The sequence below is a fragment of the Oncorhynchus masou genome, chromosome 21, assembly GCF_036934945.1.
Source record: "Oncorhynchus masou masou isolate Uvic2021 chromosome 21, UVic_Omas_1.1, whole genome shotgun sequence".
Classification (NCBI taxonomy): domain Eukaryota; kingdom Metazoa; phylum Chordata; class Actinopteri; order Salmoniformes; family Salmonidae; genus Oncorhynchus; species Oncorhynchus masou.
Window position 1 is genome coordinate 40029553 of NC_088232.1, and position 21086 is coordinate 40050638.

General features: G+C 46.5%; 1 protein-coding gene across 2 annotated transcripts in view; it reads left to right on the forward strand.

Annotated features, from left to right (window-relative positions):
• LOC135508341 (AT-rich interactive domain-containing protein 1B-like) overlaps positions 1 to 21086 on the forward strand; it is a 322882-nt gene that overhangs the window by 227069 nt on the left and 74727 nt on the right. For both annotated transcript variants that reach the window (XM_064928452.1, XM_064928453.1), the window contains exon 5: positions 9599 to 9860. In XM_064928452.1, the coding sequence (XP_064784524.1) occupies positions 9599 to 9860 (262 nt within the window). The remainder of the gene's footprint in view (positions 1 to 9598; positions 9861 to 21086) is intronic.

A 21086-nucleotide genomic window follows, 5' to 3' on the forward strand; every position in this document is an offset into this window, starting at 1 on the left:
ATTTAGAAAACAGTAAAAATAAAGAAAAACCCTTGAATGTGTAGGTATGTCCAAATTTTGACTAGTAGTATATATACAGTGCCTTCAGAAAGCATTCAGAAAATTTGACTTTTTCTATGTTAATTTACTTTACAGCCTTATCTAAAATGGATTAAATATTTGTTTTTCCTCAGCAATCTACACACAATACCCCATAAGGACAAAAAAACAAACATTTTTTGACATGTTTGATAATTTATTACGTTTTCAGACCCTTTGCTATGAGACTCGAAATTGAGCACAGGTGCATCCTGTTTCCATTGATCATCATTGAGATGTTGATTGGAGTTCACCTTGATTGGAGTCCACCTGTGGTAAATTCAGTTGATTGGACATGTTTTGGAAAGGCACACACCTGTCTATATAAGGTCCCACAGTTGACAGTGCATATCAGATCAAAAAACAAGCCATGAGTCGAAGGAATTGTCCATAGAGCTCTGAGACAGGATTGTGTCGAGGCACATATCTTGGGAATGGTACAAAAACATCTCTGCAGCATTGAAGGTCCCCAAGAACACAGTGGCCTCCATCATTCTTAAATGGAATAAGTTTGGAACCACCAAGACTCAAGAGCTGGCCCCCATCCAAACTGATCAATCGGGGGGAGAAGGGCCTTGGTCAGGGAGGTGACCAAGAACACAATGTTCCATCTAACAGAGATCTAGAGTTCCTCTGTGGAGATGGGAGAACCTTCCAGAAGAACAACCATCTTTGCAGCACTCCACCAATCAGATCTTTATGGTAGAAAGTCTTGATTGGAAGCCATTCCTCAGTAAAAAACAAGATTCTCTGGTCTGATGATACCAAGATTGAACTCTTTGGTCTGAATGCCAAGCGCCACGTCTGGAGGAAACCTGGCACCATCCCTACGGTGAAGCATGGTGGTGGCAGCATCATGCTGTGGGGATGATTTTCAGCTGCGGGGACTGGGAGACTAGTCAGGATCGAGACAAAGATGAACGGAGCAAAGTACAGAGAGATCCTTAATGAAAACCTGCTCCAGAGCGCTCAGGACCTTAGACTGGGGCGAAGGTTCACCTCCAACAGGTTAATAACCCTAAGCACACAGCCAAGACAATGCAGGAGTGGCTTCGGGACAAGTCTCTGAATGGCCTTCAGTGGCCCAGCCAGAGCCCGGACTTTAACCCGATCGAACATCTCTGGAGAAACCTGAAAATACCTGTGCAGCAACGCTCCCCGTCCAACCTGACAGAGCTTGAGAGGATCTGCAAAGAGGAATGGGAGAAACTCCCTAAATACATACCCAAGAAGACAATGCTTCAACAAAGTACTGAGTAATGGGTGTGAATACTGATATAAATGGCATATTTCAGTTTTCTTTTTAATACATTTACAAAAATTTCTACAAACCAGTTTTTGCTTTGTCATTATGGGGTATTGTATGTAGATTGATGAGGGAAAAGGAATATGGCTGTAAAGTAACACATGTTAAAGTCAAGGGGTCTGAATACTTTTCGAATGCACTGTATATACAGTTGAAGTCGGAAGTTTACATACACTTTAGTTGGAGTCATTAAAACTAGTTTTTCCACTCCACATATTTCTCGTTGACAAACTATAGTTTTGGCAAGTCGGTTAGGACATCTACTTTGTGCATGTCACAAGTAATTTTTCCAACAATTGTTTACAGACAGATTATTTCACTTATAATTCACTTTATCGCAATTCCAGTGGGTCATAAGTTTACATACACTATATTGAGTGTGCCTTTAAACAGCTTGGAGAATTCCAGAAAATGATGTCATGGCATTAGAAGCTTCTGATAGGCTAATTTACATAATTTGAGTCAATTGGAGGTGTACCTGTGGATATATTTCAAGGCCTACCTTCAAACTCAGTGCCTCTTTGCTTGACATCCTGAGGAAATCAAAAGAAATCAAGACCTCAGAAAAACAATTGCAGACCTCCACAGTCTCTTTCTCTCTCACTCAGGAGAGATCCCTGTGTACTCTAACGTTCATGTATCTGGAGAACGTCTGTTCCTAGTACTGTAATAAGGATACAGAACACATCATAGTTGGTGGGTAGGGAGTTCAAGTAAGAGCGTTTGCAAAACAAAAGAGACAGTATGAGGTTATGTGAGAGAGGAAAACATAGTAGGATAGAACACTAGGTTGAAGTGTGAAGGCTGTCCCCCCACCTCTCCTACCTCAGCCCCTCTTCTTCCCCCTCCCCCCGTTTGTCCTGACGGTGTGCCAGGGTTGGGTGATTACCGGCTCTCTCCCCCAATTATGGGCTGATTATTCCGCTCTAATTGACTGGGGAGATATGCAAATGGCTGTCATTTGGGATGATAAAGGATGCGTGGCGCAGGATGCACTGCATTATTTAGCCGTGTGGCTGCTCTGTGCGGTGGGCGAGCGGGCGGGCGGGCGGGCATGGAGGGTGGGAGGCAGCAGCACGGCGTGAAGGATGTGGCAGGTGCTTTAATTGCAGAGGAGAGAGAGAGGTTAAGCTGAATGAGCAGTTGAATTAGAAATTAGGAATTTGGCTGTTTTATTTATTTATTTTCTATTCCTCCCTTCGCTTTAAGTTTCTTCTCTGTCTCTCTCTGGGTGAGTGGAGAGGAGGAGGGGTGGGGGGTGAGTATGTCTCTGGGGTGAGTGGAGAGGAGGAGGGGTGGGGGGTGAGTATGTCTCTGGGGTGAGTGGAGAGGAGGAGGGGTGGGGGGTGAGTATGTCTCTGGGGTGAGTGGAGAGGAGGTGGAGTGGGGGGTGAGTATGTCTCTGGGGTGAGTGGAGAGGAGGAGGGGTGGGGGGTGAGTGTCTCTGGGGTGAGTGGAGAGGAGGAGGGGTGGTGGGTGAGTATGTCTCTGGGGTGAGTGGAGAGGAGGAGGGGTGGGGGGTGAGTAAGTCTCTGGGGTGAGTGGAAAGGAGGAGGGGTGGGGGGTGAGTGTCTCTGGGGTGAGTGGAGAGGCGGAAGGGTGGTGGGTGAGTATGTCTCTGGGGTGAGTGGAGAGGAGGAGGGGTGGGGGGTGAGTGTCTCTGGGGTGAGTGGAGAGGAGGAGGGGTGGTGGGTGAGTATGTCTCTGGGGTGAGTGGAAAGGAGGAGGGGTGGGGGGTGAGTGTCTCTGGGGTGAGTGTAGAGGAGGAGGGGTGGTGGGTGAGTATGTCTCTGGGGTGAGTGGAGAGGAGGAGGGGTGAGGGGGGGGTGTATGGCATAGCAGAATTCCATAAATAAAAACATTAGTAGATGCAATAAGAACATAATGAATAGGTGCTGTAGGGGTGGAGGGGAGGAGGGGTGGAGTGTAGAAGGCGAAGAGGGGATGAAGGGATGGAGGGAGGAGGGGTGAAGGGGAGGATGGGTAAAGGGGAGGAGGGTAGAAGGGGAAGAGGGGAGGAGAGGTGGAGGGGAGTGGTCTGCTCATGCATTAAACCAGTTAGAGCCTTTGTGGTGAATGAAAAAACAACATTTAAACAGCTCAAATATTAACGGCCTGCCTGGCCTGTCGACTCTCATCAAGGCCCCCTCTTTTAAATGGAAGACTGGTATATTTAAATAAAAACTGTTTAGTGGAATAAAAAATATTAGACGGCAAGGTTTGTGGGGTGGCAACTTCAGCCTCAATATATGGCACAAAGGGACTATCCTGAACATGTATCTAGAGATTAAAGGTTGAGCTGTGGAGGGCTGGGGTACTTTATCGTCGTCATTGTTCAGAGAGACAATGAGGCAGTGCGTTAAGTGAATAGGGCCGGTGTGCATTAAGCGCTCGTGCTGCTCGGCCCGGCTCTATCAAGCTCTGTCGTATTATCATGGGGAATCACAGTGAAACTCAACACTAATCCCCTGGTTTGGAGACAAGCGCCACCAGATTTGGGCGTCTTCACAGGCTTAGGAGTAATAGGGCTTCAAACGGGTCCTCCAAACAGACTCTCTTCCTATCTCCACATTACTGAGGGCTTAGAGAGGGAGAGTTATCACTCCGCAAGCTGCATATCACCCCAACGACAAATAACACTAATGGGCAAGTTTTAGCATTAGTGCTCTCACACACAGCAGACTGGAAACATGTGCGTGGTGGTAGGTTGTCTGGCTGCCTTATTAGCCTGAGGACTGTAGATACACTCAGGACGTGTGTCTATGCACCCAGCAGACCAGACTTTGTTGCAGACAGACATGGACAGTTCAAGAAGTAGACATTGGCTTTTGGGGGGGGGGTTCTTTATGTCTATAGAAGTGAGAGAACTCTAGAAACATTATGTTAACTACTAGTGTGTCTGAAGAGGAAGTATATTTTTTGCTTGTCTGTGTTTTGGTGTAGAAAGTCTAGACAGTTGTTTTTGTTATTATGCTGCGGGAGTATTATCATGAGATTGCCTGTGCTTTGTGCAGCCATTGTAGCGAAATAGAAAAGCACATATTGCTTTCTGACACTGTGTCTCTCCTGCAACTATAGAGGCCCGGAACAGTTTTTTCTCGCTCTGCTTTTTTTGACACAAAGAAAAGAGAGAAACTACTTGCTTGAACATCCAATAAATGTAATTTTAAACATGGTAGTGTCCCTCAGATTGGGTCCTATAGTCCTGTCTGTAGAACACAGCATTTCCCTCACATCCTAGTTCCACGGATGTTGCCTGATCTGGTGATATAGCCTGGGACAGGAGTTTTTTCCTGACGACACGGTCTGTTCTTGGATGTCTTGGTTTAATGGTTGGTGTTATTGCACAGACAGGCAGGCCCAGAGAGGCTCCTGTAGCATCCTTTCAGAGATGTTCCACTATGACAGAAGAGGACTTGGCACTGAGTGCAGCAAGCTCCTGGGCTGCTTGGGATGTCATCATGGCACCCAGCCAGCCATGGAGATGTGAGATGGAACCTGACTTCCCAGGACAACAGGCACTGGGACATTCATCAGGAGTCAGGAGACTGATATGACTGTTGTATGGCCCATAATGACTTCTCCTGATCAGAGAGCTCGGTCAAACAGCAGCATGGCCAGATGGTTTTGGAGCCTGTGGCATAGCAGAAAACTCCCCTCAGATCATTCAAATGATTCATCATCATCATCATCACCATCATTTCCACCCCAACCACCACCACACATCATCATCATCGTCACTGTCATCTCCACAACCAACAGCATCAGCATCATCATCATACTCATCATCACATCATCACATCATCATCACTGTCATCACCACAACCAACACCATCATCATCATCTTCACTGTCATCTCCACAACAATCAGCATCACTTGCATCACTATAACCAACAACACCAGCATCATTATAATCATCATCATCATCATCATCATCATCATCATCACTGTCATCCCCACAACCAACACCATCAGCATCATCGTCATCACAATCATCATCACTGTCATCACCACAACCAACACCATCATCATCACTGGCATCACCACAATTATCAGCATCACTTGCATCACTATAACCAACATCACCAGCATCATCATCATCATCATCATCTTCATCATCATCACTGTCATCACCACAACTATCAGCATCACTTGCATCACTATAACCGACACTACCAGCATCATCGTCATCATAATCGTCATCATCATCACTGTTATCCCTACAACCAACACCATCAGCATCATCGTCATCATCAGCAACACCATCAGCATCATCATCATAATCATCATCATCATTACTGTTATCACCACAATCAACACCATCAGCATCATCATCATAATCATCATCATCATTACTGTTATCACCACAATCAACACCATCAGCATCATCATCCTCATTCTCATCATTAGCATTATAATCTTTCTCTCTCACTCGCTCAGTTTGTTTTTATCCCCTGCAAACACATGAACACATCTCTCTCCTCTGCCTTTCTGAGCCTATGCCAGCTCTGTACTCTGTAGCTGGGAGTGTTAGCGTTTTGTGAGTTCCTCTCTGTCTGTACTTGGTATTTAGTCGCACCATGTGAACGGTATAACAGTGAGCTCTCTACATGGGGCATCCCATTACACTCCACTCCCGCACTCCCTCCCTGACTCACAACCATTCAGAAAATAATTTGCATGGCATTTCATTTAATAATTTGCATGGCATTTCATAATTTGCATGGCATTTCATAATTTGCATGCCATTTTAATTCATAATGTGCATGGCATTTCATTTCGTCATTTGCATGACATTTAATTTACTCAACTCAGCGTTTTGAGGAAGAAAAATATTTTAAGTGTAGTAGCATTTCCACTGCTACATTCTTAGAAAAAAAGTCTTCTAAAAGGGTTATTCGACTATCCCCATAGGAGAACCCTTTTTGGTTCCAGGTATAACCCTTTGATTTCCTCTGTGGAAAGAGTTAGACCTGGAACCAAAAGCGTTCTACCTGCAGCTAAAAAGGGTTCTTCAAAGGATTCTCCTATGGGAACAGCCGGAGAACCCTTTTAGGTCCTAGATAGGACCTTTTTTTCTAAGAGAGAGGGAGCAGCAGCACAGCAGTCCGAAGGCAGTAACGAGAACAGTGGGTCCGTGAGAGAGTGAGAGAGTCCCCAGAGGGCTCACAACAGACATCTATTAGACCTAATTACAGCTGTCATCATTCTATTTACTCAGAGCAAAGAGAGGAATAAAGAGAGGAATGCCAGTGGGTACAGCAGTTGAGCCTTTGATAGCAACATGGGCGATTAACATTTGGATCTTTGGATTTTAAATGTAACTTTTCCCCTCCATTAGAGTTTCCCCTTGTATGTCACTGCAGACACTTTGAATATCATCTTTTAACCTGTTCATGTCCTGTGTGAGGATATCTTAATAACTGGAAACAGAGAGAGAGAGAGAAAGAAAGAGACAATGAGAGAGAACTCTCCCCACCCACCCACACACACCCTCCACCATTCCTCACCCTCCTACCCACCAGCCTCTCTGTCATCCCCGCTGCTGTGCCACTGTGACTAGGCTGAGTCAGCTAGCCTGTCTGGCCTGGTGGCAGGGCGGTTGCAGCAGGGTGACAGGGGGATCTGGTGGTGGAAGCTGTAGTGGCAGCGGGTGGCTGGTTCCTCCAACAGCGAGGTGACACGCTGGACAGCAGTGTCCCAAGAGCCACCAACCAGAGCTGACAACACCAGCCCTGCATGGCTCCAGACCCAGCCAGCTACAGCCTCTGACCTAGCCCTAGCAGCAACTACAGTCCCAGCCTCTTGTAAGAAAGCCTTCCCTGCTCAATACAGCCATGCTGGTTCACCTGAGTGTGTGCCGTGCAGTATGTCTGTGAGAAAGTTTGAGGGTCAATGCTCTCTTTCCCCATTGTCCACAGACAGGAAGCTGTGGTGTGGTGCCTGACTCCTCCCTGTCTAGACAGCGTGACCAGAGAATCCTGGACTGGGGAACACTGCCTGTTCCCTTCCCTTCCCAGCAGCACTCATTAATTAGGGCTCCCGAGTGGCACAGCGGTCTAAGGCACTGCATCTCAGTGCAAGAAATGTCACTATAGTACCTGGTTTGAATCCAGGCTGTATCACATCCGGCTGTGATTGGGAGTCCCATGGGGTAGCGCACAGTTGTCTGGGTTTGGCCGGAGTAGGCGGTCATTGTAAAAAAGAATGTGTTCTTTTAACTGACTTGCCTGGTAAAATAAATATGTATATATTATTTGTGCATGTCTCTGCCTGCTCAGGGGGGACAGTCAGCGGAAAGACCACTCCTTAATGAATGATGTTTTTTTCTCTCACACTCAGTTGGTAGGTTGGTGATCTGGTGTGTGTGTGCATGCTGTGCCTATGTGTGCATGTGTGTGTGTGTGTTTCTACTGTGTGTGTTTGTGTGTGTGTTTCTACTGTGTGTGTTGGCTCAGCTGTCCCCTTTGTGCCCCTGCCTGTCTGAGTCTGACAGGCTGACAGCCTCAGAGAGAGAGGGAGAGGGAGGGAGGCTGACGCCAACACCCCTGAGGTGAAGGGTCACGAATGACTGCCTCTCAAACGTAGTGTGAAGCGTCTAGATAGGAGGCCATTACTTGGGGGTCTGGCCATCTCAACGTAAGTGGTTATTATCACCTCAATATTTTTCTTATTATGACAATTACATGCTTCAGAAGCACATTAAGTGATACAAGATGCCAACTGGGAGTAGTTGACAGCTATTTGGAGACTCAATGCACAGAGCAATTTGCAGCACAGAGGCAAACCAATTAGATTTGGGCCACTTTGGAAAGGGCCCAAGCTAGCTTGTTGGGTATTTGGCTGGGCTGGCTGTTTACTACTGGAAATATCACTGTGTTGAGAGCAGCAGCTGAGATTCTTCACTGTTAGATCTGTGGAAGAGCCTGATCTTATTCCCTGGGTTCTCTCAGTCACAACACTGTCTAGATGCCGTCAACCATGAGTCTAATCAAAACGGGTCAATCCTCAAATCCTCCAAATGAATGATGTGCTTTTCTGCCCAACGGTTATTGGAGAACTGGCGACTAGAGGGTAATGTAATTATTCACAGTGCTTTCCCTTTTTTAATTGGCTCTGAGGCGAACAATCAGGTGGATGTCACACTAGATTCACCTGTTTAGAAATACGTTACCATGGTCTCCCTATTTGCAGGACCCCACTGTGTCAAATGGCACGCACTTGCGGTGACCTGTGACTGACTGCTCAGTAAAGGTTCATGGAGGTGGCTGGGGACAGATTCTGTGGAACCTGACTGACGGTGGTGGGTGGACAGAAAGACAGACAGATAGACAGACAGATAGCTAGCTACAGCAGGTGGGTGGCAGGTAGCCTAGATGTTGCATTATTGGACCAGTAACTGAAAGGATGCTAGTTCGCATCCCCGAGCTGACAAGGTGATCAATCTGCCGATGTGCCCTTCATAAAGGCGCTTAACCCTAATTGCTCCAGGTTCACTGTTAATAATGTCAGACCCTGGCTGTGACCCCACTCTTCAAGTTTGTCTCAGGGAGAGTGGGATATGCAAAAAACACATTTCCAATTCACTGAAATAGGACAAATATAAGTCCCCACCAAATAATTTGTATTATAGATGCCTCACCTGGGTTGTGGCCCACATATCCCATCAGTGGTGGGTGGGTGGCCTCCCGTAGTGCAGCTGGAGAACTGTGGGGATGTGTGTTTAAGATGCAGACATCACACACAACACCTGAACTATCTACATCCCTCTCCCTTCAATCTCCTCTTTTATAAGACTATCATTCAGTCTGTCGGCATTCGTAGGGGATTCCCTAGAAAATGTTCAGAATAACCTTAACCAGTCAAAGCCCCCTGTCCTCCCCTCCCTCCTACCTCCCCCTCGCCTCTCTCCCCACAGGGGATGTGTGTAACATAAGCTCAGCCTTGAATACTGGCCCATTACACATCACACAGAACAGACTGTCAGACCTACACCAGCAAGGCACTATACTGCTTTCAGTATAGTTTCAGTATAGTGCTGTGCTCTATTGTGAGAGTATTGTAGAGTATTGTTGGGCTTTGTGGGTTATGTATTACTATGTTGTAATCCACAGCATACCCAGGGCTACTCTCTTGCTTTATTGTGATAGTATGTTTCCCCTATGATATTCTTCGCTCACCATCTCTCCTGTCTCTCTCTTTCTCTGTTCCAGGACCTTTCTGGCTCCATAGATGACCTCCCTACAGGTACAGAGGCTGGTCACAGTTCAGCCATCAGTGCTACAGGCTCCACCAGTAGCCAGGGGGAGCAGAGTAACCCAGCCCAGTCACCCTTCTCACCCCACGCGTCACCCAACCTGTCTGGTCAAGGCAGCGGCCCATCGTCCTCTCCTGTTGGGTCCCCTGTGGGCTCCAACCAATCACGCTCCGGCTCTGGCCCCATCTCCCCTGTCAGCGGCCCAACCACAGCACCAGGTAAGCCAACAGGGTTCCTAAGGCAAATAATTTCACAAAATAATCAAAAAACCTAATACTGGTGATTGACTCTCTTTCTATAACAGTCCTCTGATTCGTCTGTTCAAGTATCCTGTACAGGTATAATGACACCCTGTTGTGTTCAGGTAAATGATGAGAAAAATATGGTCAGAACTACAGCAGTGGCCATGTCAAGATGACTGATGTGCTAGTTATAATCTTGTCTCATCGCTGCAACTCCTCTATGGGCTCGGAAGAGGTAAAGTTTGAGACATGCATCCTCCAAAACAGGACCCACCTGGCCAACAACTTCTTAACACACCGCTTAACCCAGAAGTCAGCCACACCAGGAAACACCATTTGACTGATGACCGAAGTCAACTTGCAGGCGCCCAGCCCACCACAAGGAGTCGCTGGAGGACGAGCCAAAGAAAACCTCCCGCAGCCAAACCCTCCCCTAACCCGGACTGTGCCTTAGACCACTGCACCACTCAGAGCCTCCATCTCCTTTCTATTGGAAATCATTTGTCATTTATTTTGAAAAACATTTTAGATGCACAGATACAGATGGCTGCTGTTGGCCTCTGTATTCTTCAGAACAGGAAGCCAAAATAAGACAATAGCAGATGTGTTTGTGTGAGGATTCAGGGCTGTTCCTCCCTAGAGGAATGGATGAGCATTTAGATAAACAGTGAGGTAATGAATGGGAGTGTGTTGGACAGGCCTTGGACAGGCCAGAGTGACACACGGCTATGAGACATGGCTCTGACTGCCCTCCCCATCCAACCACAGCCTCCGCTGCTCTTCCTGATTAAGGCCTGACGGGCACGTCAGCAGCTCGCAGAGCTGTCAATCACAGTGACGAGGCGGGACAAATGCTTGAGTGAGCTCCTGAGGCCAGCGGGTTGTTCCGGGCGGACTGAGCGCGTACGGGAGTGATTGACACTAATGAAAAAGCAGGACAGCCGCTCCCGATGCGAATGCCAAGATCATGCGGAGTGAGATGGTGAGACAGGAGGCGGATCTCATCGGAGGGATGGCTGTGATTAATAGAGTATCTATAAATATTCTCCCATCATGCAGAACACATCCTCATAGAGAGAGGATCATAGTCTGGTAACAGCTGCTAGGGTTTACCAGCTGTAGTTTATGCGATCACTTCTAATGAGAAATACCAACGCCAGGCATATGAGAGAGATACACTGAGAACTAATGTTGCTATGATATGAAGGATTGATTACTGTTTACTTACTAGCAGGTCATGAGAATTGTGTGATTTATCTTGCCTGCAACCTGTCTCCTTTCTAAACATACAAACATTATATTTTCTCCTCTGTCCGAATGAGGCTCACTGGCTGTCCCTAGGCCTTGTCTCTCGGTCCATTTGTCACTCTTCCATAAAGAGTGGCAGGGTCAAGTCTGTGGAATTGTCACTAGTCAAGTCTACACCAGCACCACCATTACATTAAGGTTCTGACCGTGACACCAGCGTACTGTGACCGTGGCTGTGGTTTATTGCCTTCTGAAGGTAGCTGTCATGCCTGCCTCGGTTACCGAGGCGACGCACGTCACATGGCCAAGTGCTCACGGGACACCTGTCACCCCTGACAACGGTCAGAGGAGAGCAATTCCACATTGTCAGCCTTTCACCTGGCTGTCACACACACACTCACACACACACACTATAAACACTGTCACACACACACACACACGTTCACTATCAGATGGCACACATACACATATTGGCTGACTGAGTACATACAGCGCACACCAAATACACATGCTCGCACACACATACACTGGCACTCACACTATACTGTAGATGCACACAAACACTACACATTAATTTCACAGACACACACAGACACACACACACTAACAGCCTCCCAGTAATAAAAGATACAGAGAGGTGTGTCAGCAGCCTATAAGAAGATCAGGCCGACAGACAGATAGTTATAGAAAAATCTCTACAGTTGCATCTCGCAATATTTTTAGTGACGATATCATATCTATACTTTGACTCCAAGTATCGATCTGTTTAAAAAAAACATTAGCTTGCGCTTGTCAGCTATATCTGCGCCAAAGCGAGAATAGTGAGAATCACAATACATATCGCATCGGCACCTAAGTGTAATGATAATATGGTATCGTGAGGTCCCTGGTAACTCCCAACCCTACAAACAGACATGTATTTATCTTGGAGTCATAGAAAGCTTCATTCATCCCTCTCCTTTCCAGACCTGTCTCTCTCTCTCTCTCTACCTCTATTCAATTTCAATTCAATTTAATTTAAGGGCTTTATTGGCATGGGGACATATGTTAACATTGCCAAAGCAAGTGAAGTAGATAATAAACAAAAGTGAAATAAGCAATAAAAATGAACAGTAAACATTACACTCACAACACTTCCAAAGGAATAGACATTTCAAATGTCATATTATGTATTATGTCTATATACAGTGTTGCAATGATGTGCAAATAGTTAAAGTACATATAAGTACAAAATAAGTAAACTGGGTTGTATTTACAAAGGTGTTTATTCTTCAGTGGTTGACCCTTTTCTTGTGGCAACAGGTCACATCTTGCTGCTGTGATGGTTCACTGTGGTATTTCACCCAATAGATATGGGAGTTTATCAATATTGGGTTTGTTTTCTAATTCTTTGTGGATCTGTGTAATCTGAGGGAAATACAGTATGTGTCTCTAATATGGTTATACATTTGGCAAGAGGTTAGGAAGTGCAGCTCAGTTTCTCTCTCTCCCTCTCAGTCTCTCTCTCTTTCTCTCTCTCTCCTTGCCATTTCTCAAATGGAATACAACATTATCTAGGTTCGCCTGGCATTTGGATTCTCCTCGAGCCAGGAGGCACAGAAGGCAAATTGATTTTCCTGTTGTGCTACATTTGTGACAGTCAAGCAGAAATCACATTGCTCAGCCCCAATGTCTCTAAACCAATTCAGAGCACCCCGCATTTTTCGTCTTTGGGGACGCAAACGGCATTACTCTCATCCGCATTCCTGGCAGAATGGGATGTGTGCTGTGAAGGAAGAGGAGGAGGAGGAAAGGCTGTGGGGCTTTGCTAGACTCACTGAACAATACTTCTGTATCCCCGTGAACTGCTGGTTACCAATGCTTCTCTCTCACAGTCTCTAGTCAAACCAGAGGAGTGATCGGAATAGTGATGTAACTAGTGATCCCTCATCCTCTCTCTCTTTGATTCTAGTGACCCCTCATCCCCTCTCTCTTTGATTCTAGTGACCTCTCATCCCCTCTCTTTGATTCTAGTGACACCTCATTCTCTCTCTTTAATTCTAGTGATCACTCATCCGCTCTCCTTAACTCTAAGTGACCTCTGTTCCCCTCTCTCTTTGATTCTAGTGACCCCTCACCCCCTCTCTCTTTGATTCTAGTGACCCCTCACCCCCTCTCTCTTTGATTCTAGTGACCTCTCATCCCCTCTCTCTTTGATTCTAGTGACCCCTCATCCCCTCTCTCTTTGATTCTAGTGACCCCTCACCCCCTCTCTCTTTGATTCTAGTGACCCCTCACCCCTCTCTCTTTAATTCTAGTGGTCTCATCCCTTCTCTCTCTTTAATTCTAGTGATCCTTCATCCCCTCTCTCTCTCTTTGATTCTAGTGATCCCTCATTCCCTCTCTCTCTCTTTAATTCTAGTGATCCCTCATTCCCTCTCTCTCTTTTTGATTCTAGTGACCTTCATCCCCTCTCTTTGATTCTAGTGACCCCTCATTCCCCTCATCCCCTCTTTTTTATTCTAGTGACCCCAGAAGATCATCCCCCTTAAATACAAAAATCTTTGATTCTAAAAACAAAAACAGAATTGAGCATCCACCGGAATCGACAAGAAAACACAGAACACTAGGGCTGGGTGCTAACATACAAACACAGAGCCTGAGGGAAACTAAGGGTTTAAATACAATCAGGGGAAACGAGGTCTGCAAATTTGATTCAAAAAGTGATCCCTCATCCTGACTCTCTTTTGATTCTAGTGACAGGATCCCTCATCCTTCCCAGTCCACCAGATCTCTTTGATTCTAGTGACCTCCATCCCCTCTGTCTGCTTTTAACAATGATTCTAGTGAAGTGTAGGCGATAAGAAACTAACTCCCTCAACCTCTGTTTTTTGGGACAGCTTCTAGTGATCCCTCTCCGGCCGGGGCGCAGGGTCTCTTAACTCTAAGTGACTCTTCCTCCACTTCTTAATTCTAGTGATCCCCTCAACAATCCACTCGTCTACCAGTCTTTTTAATTGACTAGTGATCTTTCCAGCTCTTGATTCATCCTCTCTTGGATTCTTTGATTCCCCAGAGTTGGCAGAAGGCCTTCCAAAACCTTGAGGCGAACACTCCTCTGTCTATCTTTGCCGATTCTAGTGATCCCGAACCTCATGTCGATTATGACTAGGATAGTAGTATTGCCATCTCTCTCTTAATTCTAGTGATCCCTCAGCACACGGGACAGGCATTGATTCTAAAGTGGCCGTCTCATCTCTCTTTAATTCTACAGTGAGTCCTCACTGCCTTGGGGACAAACAACCGATCAGGACCTCCTTTCTCCGGTTCGCTAGCTTGAGCACGTCTCACGGTATCCTCAACTTGCCACGAGATCGGAGCCACAATCTTAGCAGCAGGAAGGACAGGCATGTCCGTGTCATCTCGAATGGCAGGAGCGTAGACTAGTGATCCCTCATCCCTCTCTTGGGGTCCATTTGGACTTTACAAATCCCAGGATTCTAGTGATCCCTCATCAGATGGCCCAGGAGGCGTCTCTCATGCTTTTTGATTCTAGTGATCCCTCATCCCTCTCTCTTTTTGAATTCCTCAGCATTCTAGTGATCCCACACAGCAGTCATCATCTTAGACCGGTCTTTTTTGATTCTAGTGATCCCTCATCTCTCTCTCTTTGATTCTAGTCATCCCTCATCCCTCTCTTTTTGATTCTAGTCATCCCTCATCCCTCTCTTTTTGATTCTAGTGATCCCTCATCGCCTCTCTTTGATTCTAGTGATCCTCAAATCTGGTAGGAATAGCACAAAAAGCCTCTCAAAAACAAAAACAGAATTCCACAAGATCCACCGGAATCTAGGGCTGATCCACAGAGCACAGAACTCTAAGGGTCAATCCTCTTTTGGGGAACAAGGGAAAAAACATAAGGTCAAAAAGATTCTAGTGATCCCTCATCCCTCTCTTTTTGATTCTAGTGATCCCTCATCCCTCTCTTTTTGATTCTAGTGATCCCTCATCCCTCTCTTTTTGATTCTAATGATCCCTCATCCCTCTCTCTTTGATTCTAGTGATCCCTCATCCCCTCTCTTTTTGATTCTAATGATCCCTCTCACTCTCTCTTTGATTCTATTAGCTTTGATGCTTGACAGACAGTGTGTCCAACCCATTGACTTACCGTCTGAGGGCGACATGACCTTTCTCCATGCTGTCACAAGCTGTTAGTTCTGATCACCATGGAGATGTTACCATGTATGTATCGGTCCTCAGGACCAACTGATGAGACTGCCCTTTGACCTTTTAGGCTGTAGTACCAAAAAACAGTGGGTTGCACTCCATAGGGAATATAGTAGTATGATGATTTGTATTGTATTCATTTTTGTTGTAGGCGTGACCCTGGTTGTCTGTGCCTGTCTGTGCCTGTCTGTGTGTGTGTGTGGTCTTCTATGAGGGCTGGAGTAGATCCAGTCATTCTAGTACTGCTACTAATGGACTCAGACCACATCCTCACTCCCTGATGGCACAACACTGCTTGAGCTGCCTGTCGTAGAAAATCACAACAAATGCTTGTCTCCCTTTCTCTCATTCTCCTCCAAGGTCCATCAAGGTCCATTTAGCACTGCCACGGCCCCCTCATCCCTCTCCTCCCCACAGTCCTCCTCCTCCTCTATTTTTTCTGTAAAAGACGTGATTGAAGCTTTCTGGTGAGCGCTTGGAGAGTAAGCTGTTTATCTGCGCCCGCTTGAAGTGCTTCCAGGGCTAGAGGAGCCCCGAAAGGTCAGGACGAGTCACAGAGCGAGAGAGAGAGCGTCTATGGATGGAGGGAGAGAGAGGAGGAACAGTGTAGACCTGTCTGGCATTGGGTACACCACCACTGAGCCATTCACATTATTGTTAATCATAAGGTTTAGCATAGGTGTATTATAGTAATGACAATGTTGACAGACTGGGTTCTGTGAGGTCTGGAAAGATCAAGTTAAGGGTGGTAGTGGTAGTTCCAGTGGTAGTTCCAGTCGGGCCAGTCCCTCAGTGGCTGTTTCCGTGGAACACTGCCTCTGGCTGTTCCTCTGTCCCTCTCTGTGAGGCAGCACAGGACTGGGGCACAACTTCCACTGAATCCTCCTGTCCTTCACATTCTTCTATCTTCCTCCGTCCTTTCTTTTCTCTCCCTCCCTTTCTCCCCCCCCCCCCCCCTCTGGTCTTGGAGCGCTTGGTCTCCTGATGCTTGGTACAGTCCAAAGTGAAATCTGACAGCAGCCCACTGGATAGCCTGCCTGTTAAAAGGAGAATCAAAATGCTAGCTTGCTGTGTCGCAGCCTGCTGGATAGCCTGCCTGTTAAAAGGAGAATCAAAATGCTAGCTTGCTGTGTCGCAGCCTGCTGGATAGCCTGCCTGTTAAAAGGAGAATCAAAATGCTAGCTTGCTGTGTCGCAGCCTGCTGGATAGCCTGCCTGTTAAAAGGAGAATCAAAATGCTAGCTTGCTGTGTCGCAGCCTGCTGGATAGCCTGCCTGTTAAAAGAAGAATCAAAATGCTAGCTTGCTGTGTCGTCTTTTTATTGAAATCCCATTCTGCGCTGGGCTGACTGGCTGAGTGGGACCTGGAGCAGTGTGCGCGATTATGTTCCTGCAGCAGGCAGCCAAGTATACTGACTGGCTGCTCTGGCGTTGTGTCCCACCCCTCTCTTTTAGCTAAAGCTGCACTTTCCTCTCCTTGCCGTACCTTCCCCAGCTCAGCCCAGCTCAGAGTTAGCTTGGTAATGAGGTCCATGGGAGAGTATTTCTCCACCCCAGCAGATTCCCCAGTCCCCTACAGGGAGTAGTAAGTCACGCTAGCTGGTATCCCCAGGCTGGAAAATCCTTGACCCCTGTTCATTGAGATCTATGTTTACAGCTTACTGCCCCAAAGACACACTAGTGTTACCTTGCCTGTGTGTGTGTGTGTGTGTGTGTGTGTGTGTGTGTGTGTGTGTGTGTGTGTGTGTGTGTGTGTGTGTGTGTGTGTGTGTGTGTGTGTGTGTGTGTGTGTGTGTGTGTGTGTGTGTGTGTGTGTGTGTGTGTGTGTGTGTGTGTGTCCTAGCCTGCAAGGTGTATTCCACCAACCTGAAATGCTGCCCTTCGCCTTATTCTCCTGTCAGTCCAGTAGCACTCTGTGCTATTAATGAACTTACTCAGAATGGCTTCTGCTCATCCAACTGTGTGTCCCTCCCTTTCATCATCAATTAAAGTGCTTTTATTTTCTCAGTGGGACCAAGCTGACGGTGAATCTGCATGGGATGTGACGCGCACTCAGAGGCGTAATATTACCAACCTAGAACTATGTCCAGCAGTAGTCTGCACGTCTTTCAACTCTTCAGTGGCATTTGAGATGAAACCCCTGTCTTCAAAGCATCTTGTATTGCCCTTACAATCCTAGCAGAGGAATAGTTTAACGTTTTTGAGGTTTGGGCACTATTATTATCTCAAAACACATGAACTCCGTTATTTCTGGCCTCTCACTTTGTATCGGGGGAACAGTTGGAATGACTGTACATGTTAAAAGTTTTAAAATGGAGATTACAATGATTTCATGAACCACGCTCTCAATCAGCATATCTGACTGTTCTTGCTCTTCTTCTAAAGTAGCGGCTGGATTTCAAACAAGCAGTCATTTCCTCTCTAGCTTCAGCGGTGACTTAATACAGCATACCCATACTCTTTATTTCATCCATAAACTTCGTTAAGGCTTTTCATTTACATTGTGTCTGTTTCCGTGTGTGTGTATGTGATCTTGTGGATGCTCCGGGTCTTTGAGTAACAGCTAGATCCTCAGTGAGGGCTATAGTGGAGGTGAAAATTGCTCACTGTGGTGTTTGAGAGAGCAGAGGGAGAGGGAGAGGGATAGCAAACCAGCCGTTGTGCTGTGCCTGATTGACAGAAATGTTAATTGTGTTCTGGAGCACCTGTGGGACTTCCTTCACCCCCCAACACGTTCCCAGCTCCAGTACAAATACAGAATTACTCCTGTGGTGAGAAGACTCCAACAGTCACGTCTTTCAAGATACCCTCCACATGCTCTAGTCACTTTGGGTTAGCTCTAGCAGACGTGAACAAACACCCTAATGTTGCCAGTCATTGGTAATAAAGATGCTGTGTTGGAGAGGCAGAGGGATGTGGGATTAAGGTACAGCCTGCTGACATTTCAACCTGCTTCTCTCTGCAGCGTAGAAGGCAGCGCTGAGCTCAGGTAGGTGGAGGAGGAAAAAGCCTCCTGGTTGTTGTATTATTAATCACACTCAGTCTTAAACGTGCTGCCAGGCCTTCTGGACTGTCTATTTGTTTTATCCACAGCTAATTATTCAATGGAGCTCATTAACATTTTTGAGGAGAAGAGAGAATAGAGGAGGAGAGGAGAGGAAATGAGAGGAGAGTAAGTGACTTCTGGTAGTGAATTCCATTGCTCCTGCTTGCTTTTTCTTTCTCTCCTCTTCCTCACTCTTCCTCACATTTTCAAATTTCCCTACTATACTCTCCGTTCCTCCTCCTCTCTCCTCTTCTCCTCATTTTCTCCATAGAGTGTTGTTCTCCTCCTCCTCTCACCTCTTCTCCTCATTTTTCTCCATCGGTGCTGTCCTCCCCCTCCTTTCTCTTGCTCTCTCTATTAATCTCTTGTGATCTTCATCTACATGGGGATGTGGAGAGGGCTGCTCAGTATGCATGCCCTCACCACCACTGTCCTCCTACAGACACACACACACCACACTGCCACCCACTCAAACATGATGTGACAATTATAGCCCTTGCCTGGTGCTTGGCATGCCCCCTCCCCAGCCAACATCCCTCACACACACACACACAAAGCCCTTGGTTTGGAGAGGAGATGGGTATGAGGGGAAGGGTGAGCTTGCTGAGGGGGCTTCGTCAAGGTTCACTGGGGCTGTAAATGACGCTAAAGTGCCACCGGTGCAACAGCCAAAAGCCCCCTTCTGGAAACGTGTGCCCAATGTGGTTATATACATTAGGGCTGGAGCCTGGCCACCCTACTCTTCCACCATCTTCCCCCATCAGCCCTCTGAGGACAGGGGACAAGACTCTTTATGCCCCCTCCCCCCTCTTATATCCTACACATGTTTTCCTCTGGCTGGTCTTCTGAAGCTCCCAGCCCTTGGTGTGGTGGAGGCTGAGCAGAGCGGTGTGTTGTTCTGATGTTATTTTAGTGTTAGTGCTGCAGTGAGATTTCAGCCCTGTCTCCTTTCCTCCCGGGAACAGGGTGACACACTCACTAATAGAATATTCTCTCTTCCAAGCCATGCCGCTGGAGCCACTCTCTGTGTGTGTATGTTTGTCTGTGTATGTGAGTGTTAGTGTGGGTGGGTGGGCGAGCGGGTGGATGGAAATGTTGTTTATTCAGTTTATGCAAAGCAATTATGTTGACTTAATTGGGCTTGTTTACGTGGAGTGTGTGCCACCGCTAGTCATGTATTACTGCTCTACATGACGACCAGCTCATCTAGTTCTCTCTCTCTCTTTCTCTCCCCCTCTCTCTCTCTCTTTCTCCCCCTCTCTCTCTCTCTTTCTCCCCCTCTCTCTCTCTCTCTCTCTTTCTCCCCCTCTCGCTCTCTCTCTCTTTCTCCCCCCTCTCTCTCTCTCTCTCCCCTCTCTCTCTCTCTCTCTCTCTCTCTCTCTCTCTCTCTCTCTTTCTCCCCCTCTCTCTCTCTCTCTCTCTCTCTTTCTCCCCCTCTCTCTCTCTGTCTCTCTCTCTCTCCCTCTCTCTCTCTCTCTCTCTCTCTCTCTCTCTCTCTCTCTCTCTCTCTCTCTCTCTCTCTCTCTCTCCCCCTCTCTCTCTCTTTCTCCCCCTCTCTCTCTCTCTCTCTCTCTCTCTCTCTCTCTCTCTCTCTCTCTCTCTCTCTCTTTCTCCCCCTCTCTCTCTCTCTCTCTTTCTCCCCCTCTCTCTCTCTCTTTTCTCCCCCTCTCTCTCTCTCTTTCCCCCCCCCTCTCTCTCTCTTGCTCTCTCTCTGTCTCACCACACACACGGAGAAGAACAGAGAACAGTGGAATCTCTATATACTGATTCAGGATGGAAGACAGTGTACCGTTTGTTTGGTTCATGTAAATATACTTAAATGTACATATACTTAAATTAGTTGTCCTGTTCTACACACATTCACCTAAGAGTATACTTTTGAAAATGTTGCTCTTCCTCCATTGGTTTACCCACCTTGGGTGTTGTAACCCTAATGTATAATGAAGCAGAGGACACCACAGGAGGTTGGTGACACCTTAATTGGGGAGGACGGGCTTGTGTCTGGAGCAGAATTAGTGGAATGGTATCAAATACATCAAACACATGGATTTCATTCTGTTTGCAGCCATTATTATGAGCCATCCTCCCCTCAGCAGTCTCCACGGATCCACACACTTTCATCTACCATTGTCCTAATCAGCCCTGTTGGTCTGTAGAGGATGTCCCACTGTACAAGAGGAGCATCAACCAATCAATAAAACTCAATGGCTTTTTTCTGTTAAGGATTACTTCTGATGACACTTGTACCGTAAGAGAACCACACAGTGATGACTTGTTTTATATTGCACTGTACTATAAGAAATTGCCAGGCACACACACACTCATTTGCTATGAGGGTCTGTCTTTTAGCTCTTTGTAACGCTGGGAAAAGCTTTTCATTGAATAACGTCAGATAAGGATGACAAGCTGAAAGAAGGGAATAGAACTAGACATAAGAAGTATCCTTAACCTTTCAATCGCTCTATTGTACCAATAAAACATTTTTTTATAAATATTTTTGGTGAATAATGTCATCTCACCTTTGGCTTTGTGGAAGAAAGATAAATCCTTTTCAGACAAAACCTTTACTTTTATGAGTAAATATCACAAATGACAATGCACGGTACAGCAGCTGTACTTTCTGCCTGTTTACTGAGTGGTGTTACCATAAAATATGTCCCCTCTTTCTGTGCTGATAGTATGGGGCTCACCGTATTTGGTCCTC